The sequence below is a fragment of the Gossypium arboreum genome, chromosome 12 (assembly GCF_025698485.1).
Source record: "Gossypium arboreum isolate Shixiya-1 chromosome 12, ASM2569848v2, whole genome shotgun sequence".
In the NCBI taxonomy this organism is placed as follows: Eukaryota; Viridiplantae; Streptophyta; class Magnoliopsida; order Malvales; family Malvaceae; genus Gossypium; species Gossypium arboreum.
Genome location: NC_069081.1, coordinates 86142126 through 86162548, shown reverse-complemented (window position 1 = coordinate 86162548; position 20423 = coordinate 86142126). Strand labels below are relative to the sequence as shown.

Here is a 20423-nt window from a genome sequence, read left to right as displayed (position 1 = left end):
TATTTTATTATTTTAATAGTATATGAACTAAATTGATCTAGTTAATAATAGAAATACTAATGTGATCCCATCCTTATGCAACTTATTAGGGTTCCAAGTTGAATAATAGAAGGACTAATCTGATCCAAATTATTCAGGTAGTAAGCCAAATTTGAGCAAACATTTGACATCCAAATTAAGTCTCAGAGTTTGGAAACTAATTTAGAATCTAAACCATAATTTTACAAACGTATGATGCAATTAACCCTAAATTAGAAAGCTTGCACCTAAATTGTATCCAAGTTTATATCTTACTATGTTGTGAAGAAGGAAGTTGCATTTTAAAAATAGGTGAGAGTTTTATTTGAATACCACCCTGGTCCATAAAGACGACGCCAAAAGGGGCATGCAACACCCTAGCCTCTCAAAGGATAAATTATTATTTTAGTCATTTGAAGATTTTAAAATTATAAATTAATTTAATAAAAAAATACACTTTGGCCCCAAAGATAAAAAATTTCCAGTTTAATTCCTTTAAATTCTAAAATAACAAATATATATAATGATGAAATTGTACTTTGATCTCTTTCAAATTTTATAATTTAATTTGAACCAAAAATAAACTTCTACTTTTATCTCTGTCTATCCAAGCAAAATTAATCTCTGGCACCCCAAAAATAAACTTCTAGTTTTATCTGTCTATCCAAGCAAAATATATATAAATAAAAAGAAGTCGCGTTTTAAAGTAGAATGGATCGGAAGCCCACTTAACATAATTAGACAACAAAACTTATGAAAATGAAAACCAAGGGTGGATATGCATTAATGTCAAAGTCGAACATCACATCTATTGGGCTCCAATATCACAAGGCCGAAAAGCAAGGCAACCCCACATAAAATCCCCTTCTAGTATGCCATTTCCCCCCTCCTTTTCACACACCCTATTGCATTGCATTGCATTGCCTACTGTAATTTCGGGGGGTTTTATTCCATACACTTTGGGGATACATAACTAGACCCCAAAACACCATTATTATGGACCCTGGAGAGAGCCACCTTGATGTACCATTTTGCAATAATTATAAGCTTGCTTCTTTTGGTGGTCCTATCTTAATCACCAATGTTTCAATATGAAAAATATATTTCAATGCACATAAGGTCCCCCATCCACCTGCCATTACATGTGATGGTGTGAATCACAATAGATAACTATGGGACTCACTAGATTTAATTGAACGAAAGCTTGGGTCCGACCTAGATTCTAATTATGCGCTTTGTAAATTCATGCACATTAATTATTATTATAACCTACCAAAATTGTCTATAAATTATCATATCTACTTTATATCTATTATTCAAAAAAATATTCTATCTTGTCCCACTTCACATCCATTTTAAAATCTTTTTCTTCTAATTTCGGAATAAATCAATTCAAAATCTATAGTACAAGTTTTGCTATCAAAATGAGGATCCCTAGTGTGAAAATCCCAATGGGCACTGCCCAAGGCCGAAGGCAGAAGCAGGAGAAATGGGCCTAAGCCGCACATTCATGGCAATCAAAGACGGACCCTAAAGCTATTGGGAAGATAGTGTTTTGGGCGCAGCAGGCTTCACTAAAAGCCCACTCACTGCTTGCTTCATTACTTCATTGCAACATTTGATCTTTGATTCTGGTAATTTTTCTCAATTTAACCTGTGAGTTTGTAGTTCGTTAAAGTGTGATATCGTGATATTATGAGATTATGCTAAGTCTTAACATAAAACTTTTAAGAAATTTAAATGAAATCTAAAAAATACCAAAAAAATTGTAAAGAATTTTAAAAAATAATTTCAAATGATGATGTGTCACAATTTCATAGTACAATGTCATCATATTTTAATAGAATTCAAATTTGTGGATCAAATTGAAAAAAAAAACTGCAAAATTCTAAGACTAATATGGGTGAAAAATAGTTTAAGGACCAATGAATAAAAAATGTTTAGTTTAGCGGCTAAATGTTACTTTATTGCTTCATCTAACATTTTTAAAAGCTTCATTGCTTCATAGAAAGTAATATTTAGTCCTTAAATTTAGTAATTTTTTTATAATGGTCTACAAAATGTTTTTTGGTTAGCATTAGTGTTAGAATTTGATAGTTTTTTTCAATTTAATCTTTAAACTTGAATTTTGACAATGTACGATAATGTGGTACTCAGATATTGTGCACATAATCACCTTATTTTTTAAAAATCATTTGCTTTTTTATAATTACTTTGTAATTTTTAGATTTTGTATATAATTTTAAAAATAAAGTATACAATGAAGTAGCGTAATAACAAAGTATCATGTAGCAGTTTAATTCGCTTAGTATATTTGAGGCCATCGCTTTACTTGTGAGTTGCTTTGATTGGGACTTAGGATCCCCTTAAGGTTAGTTGGGCAATGTTTTTGAAAAGTGTTATGAAAATGTACTTTTGAGAAGTGTTTTGAAAAGTTTGATTTTAAAATTGAGTGTTTAGCATTGCTATCAAAAATATTTTTGAGAAATAAAATGTCCATTTTAGACATATTATTATCAAATAACAAATATGTATTTAAATAATATTTAAATTAGTTAATATTATTATATTTTAGTAAAAATATAAAAAATATTATAACTTGTTAATATTTTAATATATGAAATATAAATTTTAAAATTTTAAGCAATAAATATTAATTATTTATAAAATTTATTTAGAATATATAAACTATATTTTAAATATTTAAATATAACCATTAAATATTTGTAATTAGTATTTTAAAAATATTTTTATTTTTAATTAATGATTTTAACACATTTGTAATTAAGCACAAAAAAAGAGGAAAAGTATTATGTTATTTGAGGGTAAAAATTAATTAAACACTAAAAATACTTTTAGAAGAGAAAAACTAAAAATTTTAACAAAAAACAACTTATTTAGCACAACTCATTTTTTAAAAATACTTTTGAAATAAGATGTACTTTTTTTAAGCACTGCAGGATAGGCCTTAATCCTCACAATTAGACTTATGCTGGTGCATACTCACATTGAACATCGGGATAGGACCAAAGTGAAAAAGGTTACTACGTTCAAGGAGAATATGTCCAAAAAAAAAGTACATAGATCCAATCGAGAAATGTTAACAAAGTTCAGGGACTAAATTTGTTAGTTTCTTAAAGTTTCTTGTAGAATCGTGACCCGCATGTCACTTTGCACAAAATCATTTGTACTCTTCGTACACACACACACTCTCTCAGACGTTCAGCGCTCACCTTTTTTTTTTCTCGACGGTTCTCTCAATATCCCCAATCTTCAAAGCCTATCATTTCCCTAATCCATTCCCCTTTTATCTTCTCACTAGCTTTTACCATCGAAAAACACTCGCGATCTATCTTCACTCACCATGCTCGAGCTTTCCTCCACACTCTCAAGCCACGTTCGGTTCTTGCTGCAGTCCTTGACCGAAGCCAACGCTGATTCTGTTTTTCGAGAACTCTGCCAGGTTTTTTATTTTTGGTCTTTCGCTATCTAATTTTCCTTACGAATGCCAATTCGATGGTTTTTTAGGTTACATTTGTATTGATTCGTATGGTCACTTAAAGAAAACCCTGGAATTATGCAAAACTTGACGTTAGATTTAATGTATTTATTTAATAGAATTAGATTGAGTTACTTAAAGAAAACCCTAGAATTCGCTTGATCACGTTGTAACTCTTTTTTTTACTCAATTAGTTAGCTTGGTGCTGTTTGAGCCATAAGAATCCATATATATATGTATTACTGAAATGTAGTGGATGTTAGGATTTCTGTTGATTTTCTTGAAGAAAAATCCCTAGACTGTTGCCAATATAATTTGTAGCTAATAATTTTGTAAATTGATTCGGAGTTTCACAAGTAAATTTAGATTTAAAAGTTTATGAGCTAGAAGATGTACTCTTAGGCTAGCAAGTCATGTTAGCTAGTTTCTAGTTGCGCAGCTTATCTAGAAATGAAGTGTGAATTTACGAAGAGCTATATGTTCTTGTGGTGGGGTGTGAAAAGTGATATCTAGCTGGTTGAAATGGGGGCTTTTATGTGATTCTTTTCTATTTAATGCAATATTCTGGATAACATTTGGCCTGTTGATTCTTGATAGTTCATTGAATATGGAATCGAAGGAAACACTCTGGTGCTGCAAACCTGTTTGGATTGCTTGAGTTCTCACAAAACAGATTCAAAGAATTTGCAATCTGAACAAGTTGTAGCCTCAATTTTTAGACATGCTATGGACAAGCCAAACTTTTGTACTGTCTTCTGTCAGTCCCTAAGAAGTATGGATATCAGCGAGAATTTCCTGGAGAATTTCTCAAAAACACTGCAGTTATCTCTGTCTGAAAAAATTGCTGTTGGTCTTGCTTTATCTGATTCTGAAAATCCAGAGACAAGAATGTGTGGTAAGTTGCGTTGTTTTCTTAAATGGATGTACTCTTGATTTATTTTTGTTTTCTTTTTTTGACATGGTTGATCAGAATGATGAAATTGAAGCTTTTGCACCTTTCTAGGTAAGAATTTTTGTATGGCTCAGATTGAGGAATTGCAGTCTAATCCTGCCTGTCCTGATTCTTCCATGCAAATTCAGAATATGGTTATGTTCCTCCAGTGCTCCAGTGCTTTTTCCAGGCACGTAGATTCCTTTATGCAGATGTTATCTCTAGTTCAAGCCAAAGATGTTGCACAGTTTGTTTTAACTCCAATACTTTCAGATGAATTGCGCGAGGCTAATTTCTTAAGGTGCTAATTTCTTCAGGCTCCTTTTCTCATTTGAACAAGCAGTTAATCTTGAGAGCTTTTTTATTGTGTTGTTCTGTTTATTTTTTTTTAAAATTTCATCATGTTGTGATAACTCATTTTTTATTCCCTTTCTTCTCTCTGCAGGAATATAGATTTCTTCGATGAATCTGAGGAGAATGATTTTGATGCTCTTTTAGCAGAAATGGAGAAGGAAATGAGCATGGGGGATATCATTAAGGAACTAGGTTATGGATGCACCACTGATGCTGCACATTGCAAAGAGATTTTATCTCTTTATTTACCTCTGACTGAGGTGACTATATCTAGGATACTTGGTGCAATTACCCGCACCTATGTTGGTCTTGAGGACAACCAAATTGCATTTTCAACATTTAGCCTGGCCCTTGGTTGCGGGAATTCATTGGATTTGCCTCCATTGAGCTCATGGAATGTTGATGTTCTTATAAAAACTATAAAGCAACTCGTAAGTTATACTATTTTTTTTTGCTTTCATGTTGTCTTTTTCATTCTAAATTAAATCTATTTTCTTTATATTTGTAGGCACCCAATACCAACTGGGTTCAAGTTATTGAACACCTGGATCACGAGGGGTTCTACATTCCTAATGAGACGGCATTCACTTTCTTCATGTCTGTGTATCAACATTCGTGCCAGGTATTATTGATTTCATTTAACGTGTCTGAAGTTGGTTCCTTGTTCTTTTTCTTTAGTTTTGTTTAATCATTATTTTTCATCTGTGTAATTTTTCTGTGGACCTTGTGCAGGAACCCTTCCCTCTCCATGCTGTCTGTGGGTCCGTGTGGAAGGATATTGAAGGTCAGCTATCTTTTCTAAAATATGCTGTAGCAGCACCGCCAGAAGTATTTACCTTTGCCCATTCAGTGAGGCAGCTGGTAAGAGCTATGCAAATTTAGTCTTTCCTTCTCTTCTTCTTGTCACAGTATTGCTGTAAGAATAATAATCGATCTTGCAGGCCTACGCGGAGGCAGTGCATGGACATAAGCTTCAGATTGGAAATGGAAATCATGCCTGGTTGTGTCTGGACCTCTTAGATGTGCTGTGTCAACTAGCTGAAAGAGGTCACGCCAGTTTTGTTCGATCAATGCTCGATTATCCCTTAAAACACTGCCCTGAAATCCTGCTTATTGGGATGGCTCATGTTAATGTACATGTTCACCATATAACATATGTGATAATGCCGTATGATGTTTCTTTTTTGCATATTTAACTTTTGGGGGTAATAAATTTGCATCTATTGTTTGCAGACGGCTTATAATCTCCTGCAGCATGATGTGACTTCTTCAGTTTTTCTAATGATAATTAAAAATGCTGTGGGTGCTGGTACAATACTTCAACTTTGGCATGTGAACCCAAAAGTTGTCTTACGTGGATTTGTAGAAGTACAGAATACTGAGCCTGACAGCATGATTAGAATTTTGGATATCTGTCAAGAATTAAATGTAAGTTTGGATTTTCTTTGATGTTTCTTTCCTTTTGCATTAGATTGTGATTTTGTATTTTATTGATTAGAAAAAAAAGTTGCTTCAGGATCTATTTGCATGTTATATCTGTTTTCTATTTCAGTAATTTCTCTTTTTGTTATTGTTGCAGATTCTATCATCAGTGTTGGAGATGATGCCTTTTCCTTCTGCCATCAGATTAGCAGTCCTTGCTTCCAGGAATGAGGTTATAGATTTTGAGAAGTGGTTGAGTAGTAATCTGAATATGTATAAAGATGTTTTCTTTGAGGTAATAGAGTCCTCCAGTATCCTATTTTACTGAAGTTAATTTGGTCAAAAGAATGTTTTAGCTAACATGCATGGTCCAATTTTCAGGAGTGCCTAAAGTTCTTGAAGGAGATACAATTTGGTGGATCACAAGAGTTTTCTGCCAAACCCTTCCATCATACTACTGCTGTTTTAAATCTTTATTTGGAAGCTAGTACCACTTTTTTCAAGGTTCTGCTGCTAGTAGCTGGTTATTCTTGTGATCCAAACATTTAATATGTTTTAATCTGGACACTAACTGCTTTCCCTTTGTATGTTTCCTGTGCAGATCCTTAAAGCTAATAGTGGCTCCATAACCTCTACTCAGCTTCTTGAGGAAATGGAAAGGTTGCATGCGACAATTATGGATTCTACTTCAAAGCTGCAAAATGGTGGGACAACAGTTTCTTCCCCCTCTGATGGATATGGAGATGAAATTGAGGCAGAAGCAAATTCTTACTTCCATCAAATGTTTTCTGGTCAGTTGACCATTGATGCAATGGTTCAAATGCTTGCACGGTTCAAGGAATCTTCTGTGAAAAGGTATTTTGTCGCTTCAGTACCATTCTTAGATTTTCCTTCCATTGTTCAAATATGCTTGATATGGATATTCTTCATCGGTTATGTAACTGTTTGAATTTCCATGTATCTGGTTGATTTTTTTAAAATATTTCATAGGAGGAGCTTGATCTTTTTTCTTCACATGATATATCTTCTATTAGATATTTCATCATTTTAAACTTGAATTTTACTCGAAATTTCATGTTTGAGACATGACAGTTTGATGGGCTATTTAATTCTGGCAGGGAGCAATCGATATTTGAGTGCATGATTGCGAATTTGTTTGAAGAATACCGATTTTTTCATAAGTATCCTGAAAGACAGCTCAAGATCGCCGCAGTTCTCTTTGGTGAGTTGTTATACCATATACTTCTAGTATATCAAATTGTATCCTAGTATTAAGGCTGATAGTGTAGCTATTTATTACATATGTGTAGGACTTTGTGTCCACTTGAGTTACACTGCTGTTGTACTTTTCTAATTCTATAACGATCAATCTGGATAAATTTGTTAAAAAATATGTGTAGCATATGCAATACTATTAATTTGTTGGGTCATATTTACTGTCTTTTTAGAACTTTAGTTGTCTAGGATGAGCTCGTCATTTTATTTGTTATGTCATGGCTATGGATGATTTTCAGGCCCTTTTATCAATCACCCATTTGAGACACCCTCTTTCTTTTTAAACTTGCGTTATGCATTTGGACATTTTTCAGGCTCTGTTATCAAGCAGCAACTTGTAACTCATCTCACCCTTGGAATTGCCTTGCGTGGTGTTCTAGATGCATTGCGTAAACCTGCAGATTCAAAAGTTAGTGTCATTTCTTAGCAATAGTCTTTTCATCTTTCTCATTGTTGGGTTTGCGCAAAAATGTGTAAAGGAATTCTTCAATTGGAGGTACTATGAAATGCTGACCTATCTGCGTGTACAGATGTTTTTGTTTGGAACTAAAGCCTTGGAGCAGTTCGTGGATCGTCTGATTGAGTGGCCGCAGTATTGCAACCATATTTTACAGATTTCTCACCTGCGTGCCACTCACTCGGAGCTTGTTGCTTTTATTGAACGAGCTCTTGCAAGGATTTCATCAGGGCATTTGGAGTCAACTGGGAGCAACAACCCTTCTGTTCATCACCAAGTTTCCTCTCAGGTGTCCCCGGGAAACGGGGAGGTAAATCCTGTTTTTAGTTTGTCTTGTATGATATAATAGAAGTTTATGAATTTATTGTCACGAAATAAATATTAACTTGGCCCAAATATATAAATGTAACCATGTTTTGATGCACATGAATGATAACCAATTTGGTTTCCAGCTAAGAGTTTAGTTGATTATGATAAGAGTGATATGATATTATGATGGCGTCATTCAGGAGTTGAGCTGTTAAACAAGTTATCCTTTCTTCTTTGAAGCCTGCATCAATGATCTTTCTCTTTATATCCTTGCCTATAAATGTCAAAATCAAAATACATGCTTCTGATTTGGTGCCATCAAAATAAAAACAAAAGAAAAGTACAATCCATATGGCTGGAGAATCATAAGAGATAGATAATCTGTACTTTGCTGGTGATCAGATCAAAATCATGTTTTGGTTTTCCAGCTATAGAGTTATTCTGGATTTCTGTGTGTATATATATATATATATATATAGGAGTTAGGCAATCTGAGTTATAGTTATCTTGTTTTGTAATATTCTGAGTCATCATTGCAGTTGAATAGCTCTAGCATCATTCAATCTGGGCCACAACTTTCATCTTCACTGCAGCTTCCAAGACATGATAGTTCTCTTGATGATCGTAACAAAGCCTCTGCTGCATCATCGAATGATGTGAAACCACTTCTACCTTCTGTAGGGCAGCCTTCAGTTGCTTCTCTAAGTGATGCTTCTAGCATTCAGAAAGTATGTCTGGTGACTTCTTTGTGATGCATGTGGAATTTTCTTCTCTAGAACTAATATTATTACTAAAATTGCAGCCGCAAAATGCAGTAACTAGTGCATCTATGCTGTCTTCATCCCCCGGTTTTGTTCGTCCTTCTCGTGGAGTCACTTCTACTAGTAATGTTTTTCCATAGCTTCATTGGGGTTGTTTTATTTAAAGTTTTCCATAAAACTTTAACATCTTTACAAGCTTACACAACAATCTTTTTTCCCTTGTAAACATAGGATTTGGCTCTGCTCTGAACATTGAAACGCTAGTTGCTGCTGCTGAGAGAAGAGAGACACCCATAGAGGTATTTAATGAACCTTAATTGAATTTTGCAAATTTTGCTTTTTTGAAACTGTCACCTTACTTTGGAACGCATTCTTCATTCTTTTATATTTGCAGGCTCCGACATCTGAGATCCAGGACAAGATATCATTCATAATCAATAATATTTCAGTTGCAAATATTGAAGCCAAAGGGAAAGAGTTCACTGAAATATTGACGGAGCAGTATTATCCCTGGTTTGCCCAGTACATGGTTATGAAAAGGTTGAACTTTGATGGTCTTCTTTTACACCTTTCAACTTTCAATAGTGTTTTCATTTTTCTGTACCATTAAACTAAATCATGTTTTTTATTGTAGAGCTAGCATTGAACCAAATTTTCATGATTTGTATTTGAAGTTCCTTGACAAAGTTAACTCAAAGGCTTTGAATAAGGAGATTATCCAAGCTACATATGAGAACTGCAAGGTTTCTGTTGCTTAAGTGAAATTGCCATGCATATTAATTTGACCAAATTGAAGACTAAATTGTTTAACCCATATAATGTTTTAGGTCTTGTTGGGATCTGAGCTTATAAAGTCAAGCTCTGAAGAGCGGTCATTGCTAAAAAATTTGGGTAGTTGGCTTGGAAAGTTAACAATTGGCCGGAATCAAGTTTTGAGAGCTCGTGAAATAGATCCCAAATCTCTGATTATAGAGGTATTTGTTTCTTATTTAGTTGATTATTTACCCTGACACATCACTCATTTATTTGTCCATCAAAGACTATCTAATCTAGTCTTGGTTCATCAGTTACTTTGAGTTCATCTTCCACTTTTTCCTTTTTTGGTTCTCTTTCCTCATTTTTGCTGTTTCCAGGCATATGAGAAGGGATTGATGATTGCAGTTATCCCATTTACTTCAAAGGTATGATTATTTCTATAATAAACTTGTTTCCTTCTGCCAAGCTTAAGTTGAATTCACAAATCTGTTACATTTTGCAGATTCTTGAGCCATGCCAAAGCAGTCTGGCATATCAACCTCCTAATCCATGGACCATGGGCATTTTGGCATTACTAGCTGAGATTTATTCAATGCCAAACTTGAAAATGAATCTCAAGTTTGACATAGAGGTATTTGGATATGTTTTAAGCATGCATGTGAGGGCAAGGCTTTTTTCTCATTATTGTAGCTTGCCTCACAGAAGCTTGGAAACTTTTAATGTATCTGTCATTGTGCTGTTTTTGGTGATTTAGGTTCTATTCAAGAACCTTGGTGTGGATATGAAGGACATAACACCGACTTCTCTCCTCAAGGATCGTAAAAGAGAACTTGAAGGGAATCCTGATTTTTCTAATAAAGATTTTGGAGCATCTCAACCCCAGATGGTTCCCGAAGCTAAAACAGGAATAATTTCTCCACTTAATCATGTTGACATACCTCTCGAGGTTGCCAGTCCACCTAATCCTGGTGGCCACACACATTTGCTATCTCAGGTTTGCATTTTTATCAATTGTTTTCCGATGCTAGTAGCAGTTCATTAAGTGTGTTTTAATATGTTATTTCTTGGAGCTGTTCTAGTATGCTGGTCCCTTGCGTCTTTCTTCTGGTGCGTTGGTGGAGGATGAAAAACTAGCAGCTTTAGGCTTGTCTGATCAGCTTCCTTCTGCACAAGGGCTATTTCAAGCCACTCCTTCACAATCGCCTTTTTCTGTTAGTCAGGTTTGTCATTTTTGTTTACATTCTTCAAGGTTCCAAGAATTATAAACTTTTTATTTATTCAGATTGTTGGTCCTTGTCTTCTTTGCAGCTTTCGACGCCAATACCAAACATCGGAACTCATGTTATTATCAATCAGAAACTAAGTGCTCTAGGCTTGCACTTGCATTTTCAGAGGTTCGATGCCATTACAGTATTGTTTCCTGCCTCTTGTACACATTGCTTGGTGCATCTGGTGTTCAACTCTGTATATAATGTGTTGCAGGGTGGTTCCAATTGCAATGGACAGAGCTATTAAAGAGATTGTAGCTGGTATTGTTCAGCGCAGTGTTTCCATAGCAACTCAAACAACCAAGGAGCTTGTTTTAAAGGTCTGAAAAAGCTTCTCAATACTGCTTTAGATCCAACTAATTTTAACTTGATTCAGTTCATTTTGTTTGGGCAATAGTTGGACTTACCAGTTGTTTTTTCTCCTTACTAACTTTTTCTTTGTTACTACTTTTCTGTATTTTCTAGTATTGTTCCTATTAGAGTTCAATTTTGATTCTCCTGTTCGTTTCTTTATAGCTTATGATTCTTCTCAGAATGGTTAGATAGCTTTTTCTTTCAAGTTTCTGTTCATACGGTTTAGTATCATCCCCTACTATTTATCGGGAAACATAGGTATCTTCCTGAAAACATCTGGGAATCATCTTGGAATGGTTACAACCACCTTTTTGAATAAGATATCCAATCAATATTCTTGGTCTAATATCACTTTAATTCATTACAATTTAGGATTATGCTATGGAATCAGATGAGACACGGATTTATAATGCAGCACACCTGATGGTAGCAAGTTTGGCTGGAAGTCTGGCACATGTAACATGCAAGGTTTTATCTCCCATCAACTTTTTGAGTTACTGTTTCTATATTCCATTCCTTCTCAATTTCATCTTATGGTTTTAATCTCACTTTGTGGTGTTCTAGGAACCTCTACGTGGCTCTATATCAAGTCAGCTGAGAAGTTCACTTCAGGGGTTGAATGTTGGGAGTGATCTTCTTGAACAAGCTGTTCAGCTTGTGACAAATGATAACCTTGATCTTGGCTGTGCGGTCATCGAACAAGCTGCTACTGATAAGGCCTGTTTTTTCCTTTTACCCTAGAGTATTTTGTGCATATATGTTCATTGAGCAAAGTGTTACAGATAGGCTTGATCTGGTTTTCATGGATTGGATCTTAAGTTTGTTTTTTTGTTCTTTATAAACCTCATGGATATAGGTCATAAGTACGATGCTTTAGTGACTCTAATTACCAAAAAAATGATTCTTATGCAAGACTTAAAATTGGACATCCTCTGATGTACTATTACATTTAGATTTGGGTTTCAAGGCTTCCTTCTTTTCAGTAACACATGTTCATATCGGAGTTTTTGCCTGAGTGGAGGTGTTCTTTTGCATTAAGACGGGCTTTGGAGAAAGCATGTAGTGAATGGTTTGACTAATCTTCTATGCTTCCTAGTTCTAACTTATATCCTTTTCCCCCTTGAATTATATAGGCAATACAAACCATTGATGGAGAAATAGCTAATCAACTTGCTTTAAGAAGAAAGCATAGGGATCCTGCATTTTTTGATCCAAGCATGTATGGACAAGGTTCTATGGGTGTGGTGCCTGAGGCTCTTCGACCTAAACCAGGTCACTTGACTGTGTCTCAGCAGCGAGTTTATGAGGTAGTCATATGTTTAACTTTTTGCACAAAGATTGCTTTGGTTTTGAGAAACCAGGGCACTGAGAGTAAGCTACTTACCCTTTTTGTTTTTCCTGTTTTTATCTTTTAGGACTTTGTTCGGCTTCCTTGGCAAAATCAATCTGGCCAGACCACGCATACTATGTCTGCCGGTCCTTCAACTTCACCTGGTGATACTGATCTAACTGGCACATTTGGTTCTACATCTGGGCAAGTTACCCCTGGTTACACATCTGGCCCAGGAAACTTGGGACAAGTAGATATTGCTTCTGAGGCGGTTGAAACTACATCAGCATCCCTATTGAGGTGTTATATTTTAAATGCGACTCTCTTTGATTTTTTTGCCTCCTGGTTTCCTTCCTTGCTGGTATATCTGAAATTCTTTTTTGTTTCAGTGTTCCCTCGATTCATATTGGCTCAGGAACTGGTCTTACACAGCAGACTACCGAAAATGATCCCCTGAATGCTTCATTCCCTTCAACAACTTCAGCTCCCGAGTTACTTTCAGTTGAAACAACTGATGCTGTAAAAGTGAGAAATGTTATATGGATGAACTTTTGCACTGGTAGACTCGTGCCTTTTTACTGACATGTGTTGCAAACTTGTATGTAGGAATTTGGACCTACATCACAGTCGTTACCTTCACCTGCTGCTACTGAGCGTCTAGGAAGTAGCATCTCAGACACTTCATTGAGCACAAGGGATGCATTGGATAAATATCAGATTGTTGCTCAGAAGGTTGAATATAACTCCTGTTCTTCTTTCCTCTTTTCCCTATTTAATCTGTTGTCTATTGGTGTTTCTGAGAATTTTTCCAGATCAGTGTGAGTCTAGTGTCTGACCAGAAGAAGAGGGATGTATATGTCATGGTGTAGTAGATGCCACTTCATAATTTTCTGCACCCTTTATTTATATACCTTTTCACACTACTCAATTGTTGTTAGATGCATGATATTATCAACAGGAGATGTAGTTTCTCACTAGGGAGTTAGGGAGGAGATCCCTCAGTTATAGAGTTGTGATTCCTCTTACTACCTTAGTTTGACTTGTTATCTTTTAAACACTGAAATCTTGCGAGAACATGTTTTCACTCTTTGTCAAATGTTTTCAGTTGGAAAATTTGGTGACAAGTGATGGTAGAGAAGTTGACATTCAGGTATTCTTGACCTTCTACTTTTATGTACTGCTTCTAAAGACTATATTATTTTCTACCAGTGCTATGGATATCCTATTATGTACCTGCCCTTGATGAATTTGTTTCTTCCGCTTCCATTATGCTCCTTGGCATATTTTTTCTAGGAACAAAATTTCTTTTTCGTTTTGTTAAATTTTTTGAACAAAGATTTATTATTTATCTTTTGGCATTTTCCTATTTTAGGGAGTGATCTCTGAGGTACCTGAAATCATACTCAGATGTGTTAGTCGGGACGAGGCTGCACTGGCTGTGGCTCAAAAGGTGTTCTAACAATTGTGGTGCTAAGCTTTTATTTGTTGTTTTTTCTATTGTTCTGAAATCATTCTCATCCTTGATTCTGTTTCATAATATTTATACAGGTTTTCAAAGGCTTATATGAGAATGCATCAAACAGTCTTCATGTTAGTGCTCACCTTGCTATTCTAGCTGCTGTGCGAGATGTTTGCAAGCTCGCTGTTAAGGAGCTTACTAGTTGGGTATGCTCTGTTCCACATTCTCTATGCCTGGAACTATCTTCTTCATCTCTGGTGATTGGTCATTCTTCTCTTACAGGTGATATATTCAGAAGATGAGCGGAAGTTCAACAAAGATATCACTGTTGGCCTTATTCGAAGTGAATTGCTGAACCTTGCAGAGTACAATGTTCATATGGCAAAATATATTGATGGGGGAAGGAATAGTATGTATATATAAATTTCACTTTTACAGTTAATCATGCATACGGTAAATCAGCTAACCAAATTAAATTTCAGAAGCTGCAACGGAATTTGCGGTGTCCCTTCTTCAAACTTTGGTCTCTGATGAATCCAGAGTCATCTCAGAACTCCATAATCTTGTTGATGCTCTGGCAAAGGTTGGTCTCTCCCTCCCTTTCTTGTCTTCATCTTCTTCCTCTTTAACTTAGTCCCTTGATTTTGTTGTTAACATGCAGGTTGCTTTAAAACCTGGAGCTCCTGAATCATTGCAACAGTTGATTGAGATGATCAGAAATCCATCTGCTAGTATGGCTGCATTATCCAGTGCCACTGTTGCAAAGGAGGATAAGGCCAAACAATCTAGAGACAAAAAGGTCACTGACTCATCGTTTTATCGCTTTCTCGTTTTTTTTTAATAATGGATTCTGGCCTGAAATCTTTCTTTTGAAGCAGGGACCTAACCACGCACCAGCTAACAGGGAAGATAACAGTAGTATGGAGGCTCTAGAACCAGATCCTGCAGGCTTCAAGGAGCAGGTGACTATTTGTTTTAAGTTCCAAGAAGTCATTGGTAGAATACTTTGTGCATGTTATTGATTTTGCTACCAATCTACTATGGAGAAAAATATCATTTCAGTTGGATTGAAAAGTTTAGGAGGATCAAGGACGTTAAGGGTATTCTACAAACCGGTGTCACAACTATAAACCTAGAGTTGTCGTATCTTTGAACGAAAAAGCCTATTAAAAAGCTCATATAATTGGATTCTCTGCAGAGTAGTAGTCTGTTGTATCTTTTTTCCTAGACTAACCATCTCAAAACAAAAGAAAGCAAACTTTGGCCCATGTTTTGCCACAGTAGCGAATATGTATTATTCTAACTCAAAATATGGTCTGATAATGTATCACAATTGCAGTAATCATCATCTTTGATTCTATAGATATTAAATTTTTTTAATGGGATACATTCATTTATGCTTTACACAACTCCTTGCTTCCTGTTGCATATGTGCCTATTTATTCGGCTTTTTTTTCTCCTCATCTTGATTCGACATGCAAATCTGCTTATTCACCACCTTGTTGAAGTGCTGATGCATGTATTCCTTCTGAGCCTGCACTATTCTCTGTCTTTTCTCCCTGTCTCACTCCTTTTTTCTGTGCCCACCATCTCTTCCACCTTTCGTTTCTCCTGCATGATTAGGAAAAGTGAGGATGGTATGTAATTCTTATGTGTTAATTTTGTTTTAAAAAATTTCGTAGGTCTCCATGTTGTTTGCAGAATGGTATCAGATTTGTGAGCTTCCTGGTGCAAATGATGGACCTTGTAATCATTACATCCTACAATTGTATCAAAATGGACTGCTCAAAGGGGATGATATGACAGAACGCTTTTTCCGTATTATCACGGTGAGACTCCTCCCTCCCACTTTCTCTTTCTTGTCTCATTTAAATTCACCAGAGTAACTAAGAAGACTGAACTCATTTTGTTCTTCCTTCATGTTAGGAACTATCTGTTGCACATTGCCTATCTTCTGAGGTAATGAGTTCTGGGGCATTGCAATCACCTCAACAGGCGCAGACTCTTTCTTTCCTTGCCATTGATATTTATGCAAAACTTGTGCTAGCAATCCTCAAGGTTTCTTTATTTCCTTTGTTCATTATGTTAATATTTGTAAATCTCACCTTGCAAATGCTTTTAACATTTTTTTTCCTTTTTTGGCAACTACTCTAGTATTGCCCAGTGGAACAGGGATCAAGTAAACTCTTTCTTATGTCCAAGGTGACTGTTATTTATCTTCTATTTCTATCTGGTTCATTCTTGTTTTCCAAGAGTGTTTTAACTGTATTTATGGTGGCTTAACAGATTTTGACCGTGACTGTGAGGTTTATACAAAAAGATGCCGAGGATAAGAAAGCATCTTTTAATCCGAGACCATATTTCAGATTATTTATCAACTGGCTGTTAGATCTTAGTTCCTTGGACCCTGTCACTGATGGTGCAAATTTTCAGGTATGATTTATTTGCATATACTTAGCTGAGGTCTTGGCCATCAAATTGCTAATTCTTGTTGAGCTTATTGCAGATTTTGACGGCCTTCGCCAACACATTTCATGCTCTCCAGCCCCTTAAAGTTCCTTCCTTCTGGTAAGAATTGTCAGCTAAGTTTTCAATAGATGTAAAGGTGGCAAAATGAGCCCGCACCTAAACACATGCTTTAAAAAACCCAAACTCAAAACTCGTTCAAATCCAATTTGACCTAAAAAGTCGAGCCCAAACCTAAAATGGCTAATATTAGTCTTCCTTTCAAATAGACCAATTGCTTAGTTTTATTTCATACGAGTATATGTATTTATGTAGGATAATATATATAAAAATGAATTTACATGTTGAATGTTAAAGTTTGTCGGACCAAACTTGACTGAAGTAGTTTGAACTTCAACTGATCCCAATTCAAGAAGGCCTGAACTGCAATGAGCTGAACCTAGAATGGTTTGACTTGAGCTTGCGCAATTGTTTAAAATTTTAGAATGTGGTCTCTTGGAAAGCATCACGTGTTATGAAATTTTCAGTCTCAAGTAAAGTTTCCTTGTGAAGTATTTATTTATTTTGGATAGTAGTATTATTTTGATTTAAGTCCTGAACTGGGGGGGTGGGTGGGTGGTGGTGCTTGGAATGAATTGGCTTACCTTATGCTGTGGTTTATGATAAATGGATGTTTTGGGTTAAAATTATCTGGTAGCTATGTTTTGGAGTGTAAAATAGCTGCTCCAGCAAATGTGCATGACTGGTCTGTCACTGTCTAATACTGTAACGCTGCTTTTTATTAATGTTTTATGGAGCATTTGAATGAAGGTTATCTTGAGAACATTGCATTCGGTAAGATTAAGTTAGAAAAGCATTTACTTGTTGAGCATCAATATTTGGCTGGCATATTTACAATCATTGAAGATACTAATCATTAGTCCTTCACTTATGGTCATTGCTTTGTGCTTTTATAGCTTTGCATGGCTAGAGCTTGTCAGTCATAGGACTTTCATGCCGAAATTGCTCACTGGGAATTCTCAGAAGGGTTGGCCCTATGTCCAACGTTTGCTGGTGGACTTGCTTCAGTTCCTGGAGCCGTTTTTGAGGAATGCTGAGCTTGGAGTTCCGGTTTCTCTCTGTCTAAAGACTGATTTTATTATTTGTTCCAATACGAATTTTGCTGCTCAAACTTATTCTCTCTTGTACCATTTCTATAGGTTCATTTTCTGTATAAAGGCACACTAAGGGTGCTGCTGGTTCTGCTTCATGACTTTCCGGAGTTCCTGTGTGATTATCATTTTACCTTCTGTGATGTGATTCCCCCGAGCTGCATACAAATGCGAAATATCATCCTTAGTGCTTTTCCACGCAACATGAGGCTACCAGATCCATCTACTCCCAACTTAAAGGTGTCAATTTATCTTATTAGTCCTTTTTCTCAGATTGTTTATTCATGAAAATTAATTCTTCAATAATTTGTTCTGCAGATTGATTTGCTTCCAGAAATCAGAGAATCACCTCGCATCTTATCCGAGGTTGATGCTGCTCTTAAAGCAAAACAGATGAAGGCTGATGTAGATGAGTATCTCAAGGTATTCAAATCATTATTTGCTTAAATCTACTCTCTATCTAACATTTTCAGATGTTGGAATTGGAGTTTCTCCGTATTACTTCTCTCTGGAAATTCAGTATTCTTGTCAGCGATCCGTTAATGTAATCCTCTTAAATTATTTGCAGACAAGGCCACAAGGAGGATCTTCGTTTCTAACTGAATTGAAACAAAGACTGCTCCTTTCACCAAGTGAGGCAGCATCTGCTGGCACCCGTTATAATGTACTGTTAATCAACTCACTGGTGCTTTACGTTGGAATGCAGGTATTCTACAGTTTCTTCTACTTCTCTGGTGTTCAGATTCACCTTTTTTAGTTTTTTAAGATTATGGGGAAAAAATTAGAATGATTGAAAATATATCATCTGGCATTTATTTGATTCTTGTGGCAAATTGCAATTAGGCCATCCAACAACTGCAGTCAAGGGTACCTCATGCACAGGCAACAGCAAACACTGTTCCGATGTCTGTGTTCTTGGTTAGTGCTGCCTTGGATATCTTCCAGAGTCTAATAGGGGACCTTGATACGGAGGGGCGTTATCTTTTCCTTAATGCAATTGCTAACCAATTGCGATATCCAAACAGCCATACACATTACTTCTCCTTCATCTTGCTATACTCATTTGCTGAAGCAAATCAGGTGAAAATTTTTTGTTTTGGTTGTATTACATTATGATGTATCTCCCCCACTTCTCATTTTGAAATTTGTTGTGAATAAACATCTGTTTTGTACAGGAAATTATCCAAGAGCAAATTACAAGAGTTCTGTTGGAACGGCTAATTGTTAATAAACCACATCCATGGGGTCTCCTCATTACCTTCATTGAGCTCATAAAGGTAAAATTATTTGGACCTTTTCTTGTATGAATCATCTTTCGGTATAAATACCATACCATGGATGCCCTTGTGCTAGGAGTCAGATTGTATTTTGCCCTTCTTACTCAAAAAATGAGTAATTTAGTCATTGTAAGTTAGATCAAAGAGTAAAATGGTCTTTTTTTGTTAAAAATCTATTTCTACTATTAAAAGTTGACATGAACCAGACAGTTTCACATCACATGTACCTTATGTTGTCATACAACGACCAGTTTTCAGTAGAGATGGATGGAATTTTTAACAAAAGATCAATTTGCTCTTTGATCTAAACATGCTTGAACTATTTTTCCCATTTTTTGAGTAGAAGGGTAAAAATGAAATCCGACTCCTAGTATGAAGATCTACCTTGAGCTTTCTAATATAAGTTTTCCATTAGTTCCAACTATATAAAACTTTATTTAATTACATAAATTATTACAACTTTTGTAATGTTGTGTTATTGCACAATTACGTAAAACGTTAACTCAGTTATACAATTTATTATAATGATCTAATTACATAAATTATTACAAATCTCATAATGTTGTGTAAACACGAATCAAACAAAATATTACGACTTTAATATTTTGTATAAACATTAGGGCTGAAGGAAAGCTAAAAAACTCAATTTCAAAATTTTGCTAATGCTTATATTTATTGTAATTCAGAATCCAAGATACAATTTTTGGAATCGTTCATTCATAAGGTGTGCACCTGAGATTGAGAAACTGTTTGAATCGGTTGCAAGATCATGTGGAGGTCTCAAACCTGTGGATGAGGGTATGGTTTCTGGTTGGGTATCTGAAACTGCACATTAAAGGTTCTATTTTTATTGTTTATGTCATGTCATGTCATGTAATAGGGAAGAAAAATTCTCCATTGTTATTACATCTGTATATCATGTCTTATTGTTGTTTGAACTTAGTATCCTGTAAACAAAAAAAAAAAAAAAAACTTTCTGAAGTTTAATAGAGGGTTGTAAATGAACCTAGTTTGAATGAATAGATTTTGTTCATTTATTTTTAAGTTTGTTTGGGTTCATTTCGTGTTTGATGATTTTTCATCATATAATTGTTCATAAATAATAGACGAACAGATATAAAAGTGTACAAACAATGATAAGTCCAATAATAAAAAAGGTTTTAAAATATTTATTGAATGTATGTTAAATAAAAGTTACAGTTATAATTATTTATTTGAAACCGTTAATTCTCTACTTACAACTGTTATTTGGTTGTTTAATTTTTTGTCCCTAAGGCCATGATCAGATATTAAGAAACAAGAAGAATCAGATTTCACAAGTCATCTCCGTTTTTGG

The 20423-nt window shown here is 35.3% G+C and overlaps 1 protein-coding gene across 1 annotated transcript; it reads left to right on the top strand.

The window, feature by feature from the left end:
- The first annotated feature begins 3161 nt into the window (after positions 1-3161).
- Positions 3162-20256, top strand: LOC108452946 (uncharacterized). Its single transcript, XM_017750763.2, has 51 exons — positions 3162-3481; positions 4115-4412; positions 4521-4749; positions 4894-5233; positions 5311-5424; positions 5535-5663; positions 5744-5935; positions 6036-6230; positions 6382-6519; positions 6606-6728; positions 6826-7079; positions 7343-7446; positions 7814-7908; positions 8030-8266; positions 8805-8993; positions 9068-9149; positions 9258-9325; positions 9421-9566; positions 9661-9769; positions 9854-10000; positions 10160-10207; positions 10285-10413; positions 10537-10776; positions 10862-11002; positions 11091-11176; positions 11265-11370; positions 11777-11872; positions 11969-12121; positions 12538-12711; positions 12820-13034; positions 13124-13259; positions 13341-13466; positions 13840-13884; positions 14107-14184; positions 14283-14399; positions 14476-14602; positions 14676-14776; positions 14855-14992; positions 15072-15155; positions 15876-16022; positions 16120-16251; positions 16348-16395; positions 16480-16626; positions 16700-16761; positions 17616-17769; positions 17859-18050; positions 18129-18233; positions 18379-18516; positions 18654-18890; positions 18986-19087; positions 19774-20256. The coding sequence occupies exons 1-51, from the start codon at positions 3383-3385 to the stop codon at positions 19921-19923; spliced, it is 7242 nt and encodes a 2413-aa protein (XP_017606252.2). The 5' UTR covers positions 3162-3382; the 3' UTR covers positions 19924-20256.
- Positions 20257-20423: the final 167 nt, after the last annotated feature.

What these genes read in the sequence shown, in the direction of transcription:
- LOC108452946 (XM_017750763.2), top strand. Translation starts at nt 3,383, where the DNA reads ATGCTCGAGCTTTCCTCCACACTCTCAAGCCACGTTCGGTTCTTGCTG. An exon ending in TGTATCAACATTCGTGCCAG is followed by an intron (nt 5,425 to 5,534) that starts GTATTATTGATT and finishes GACCTTGTGCAG; the next exon opens with GAACCCTTCCCTCTCCATGC. An exon ending in ATCAGATTGTTGCTCAGAAG is followed by an intron (nt 13,467 to 13,839) that starts GTTGAATATAAC and finishes AAATGTTTTCAG; the next exon opens with TTGGAAAATTTGGTGACAAG.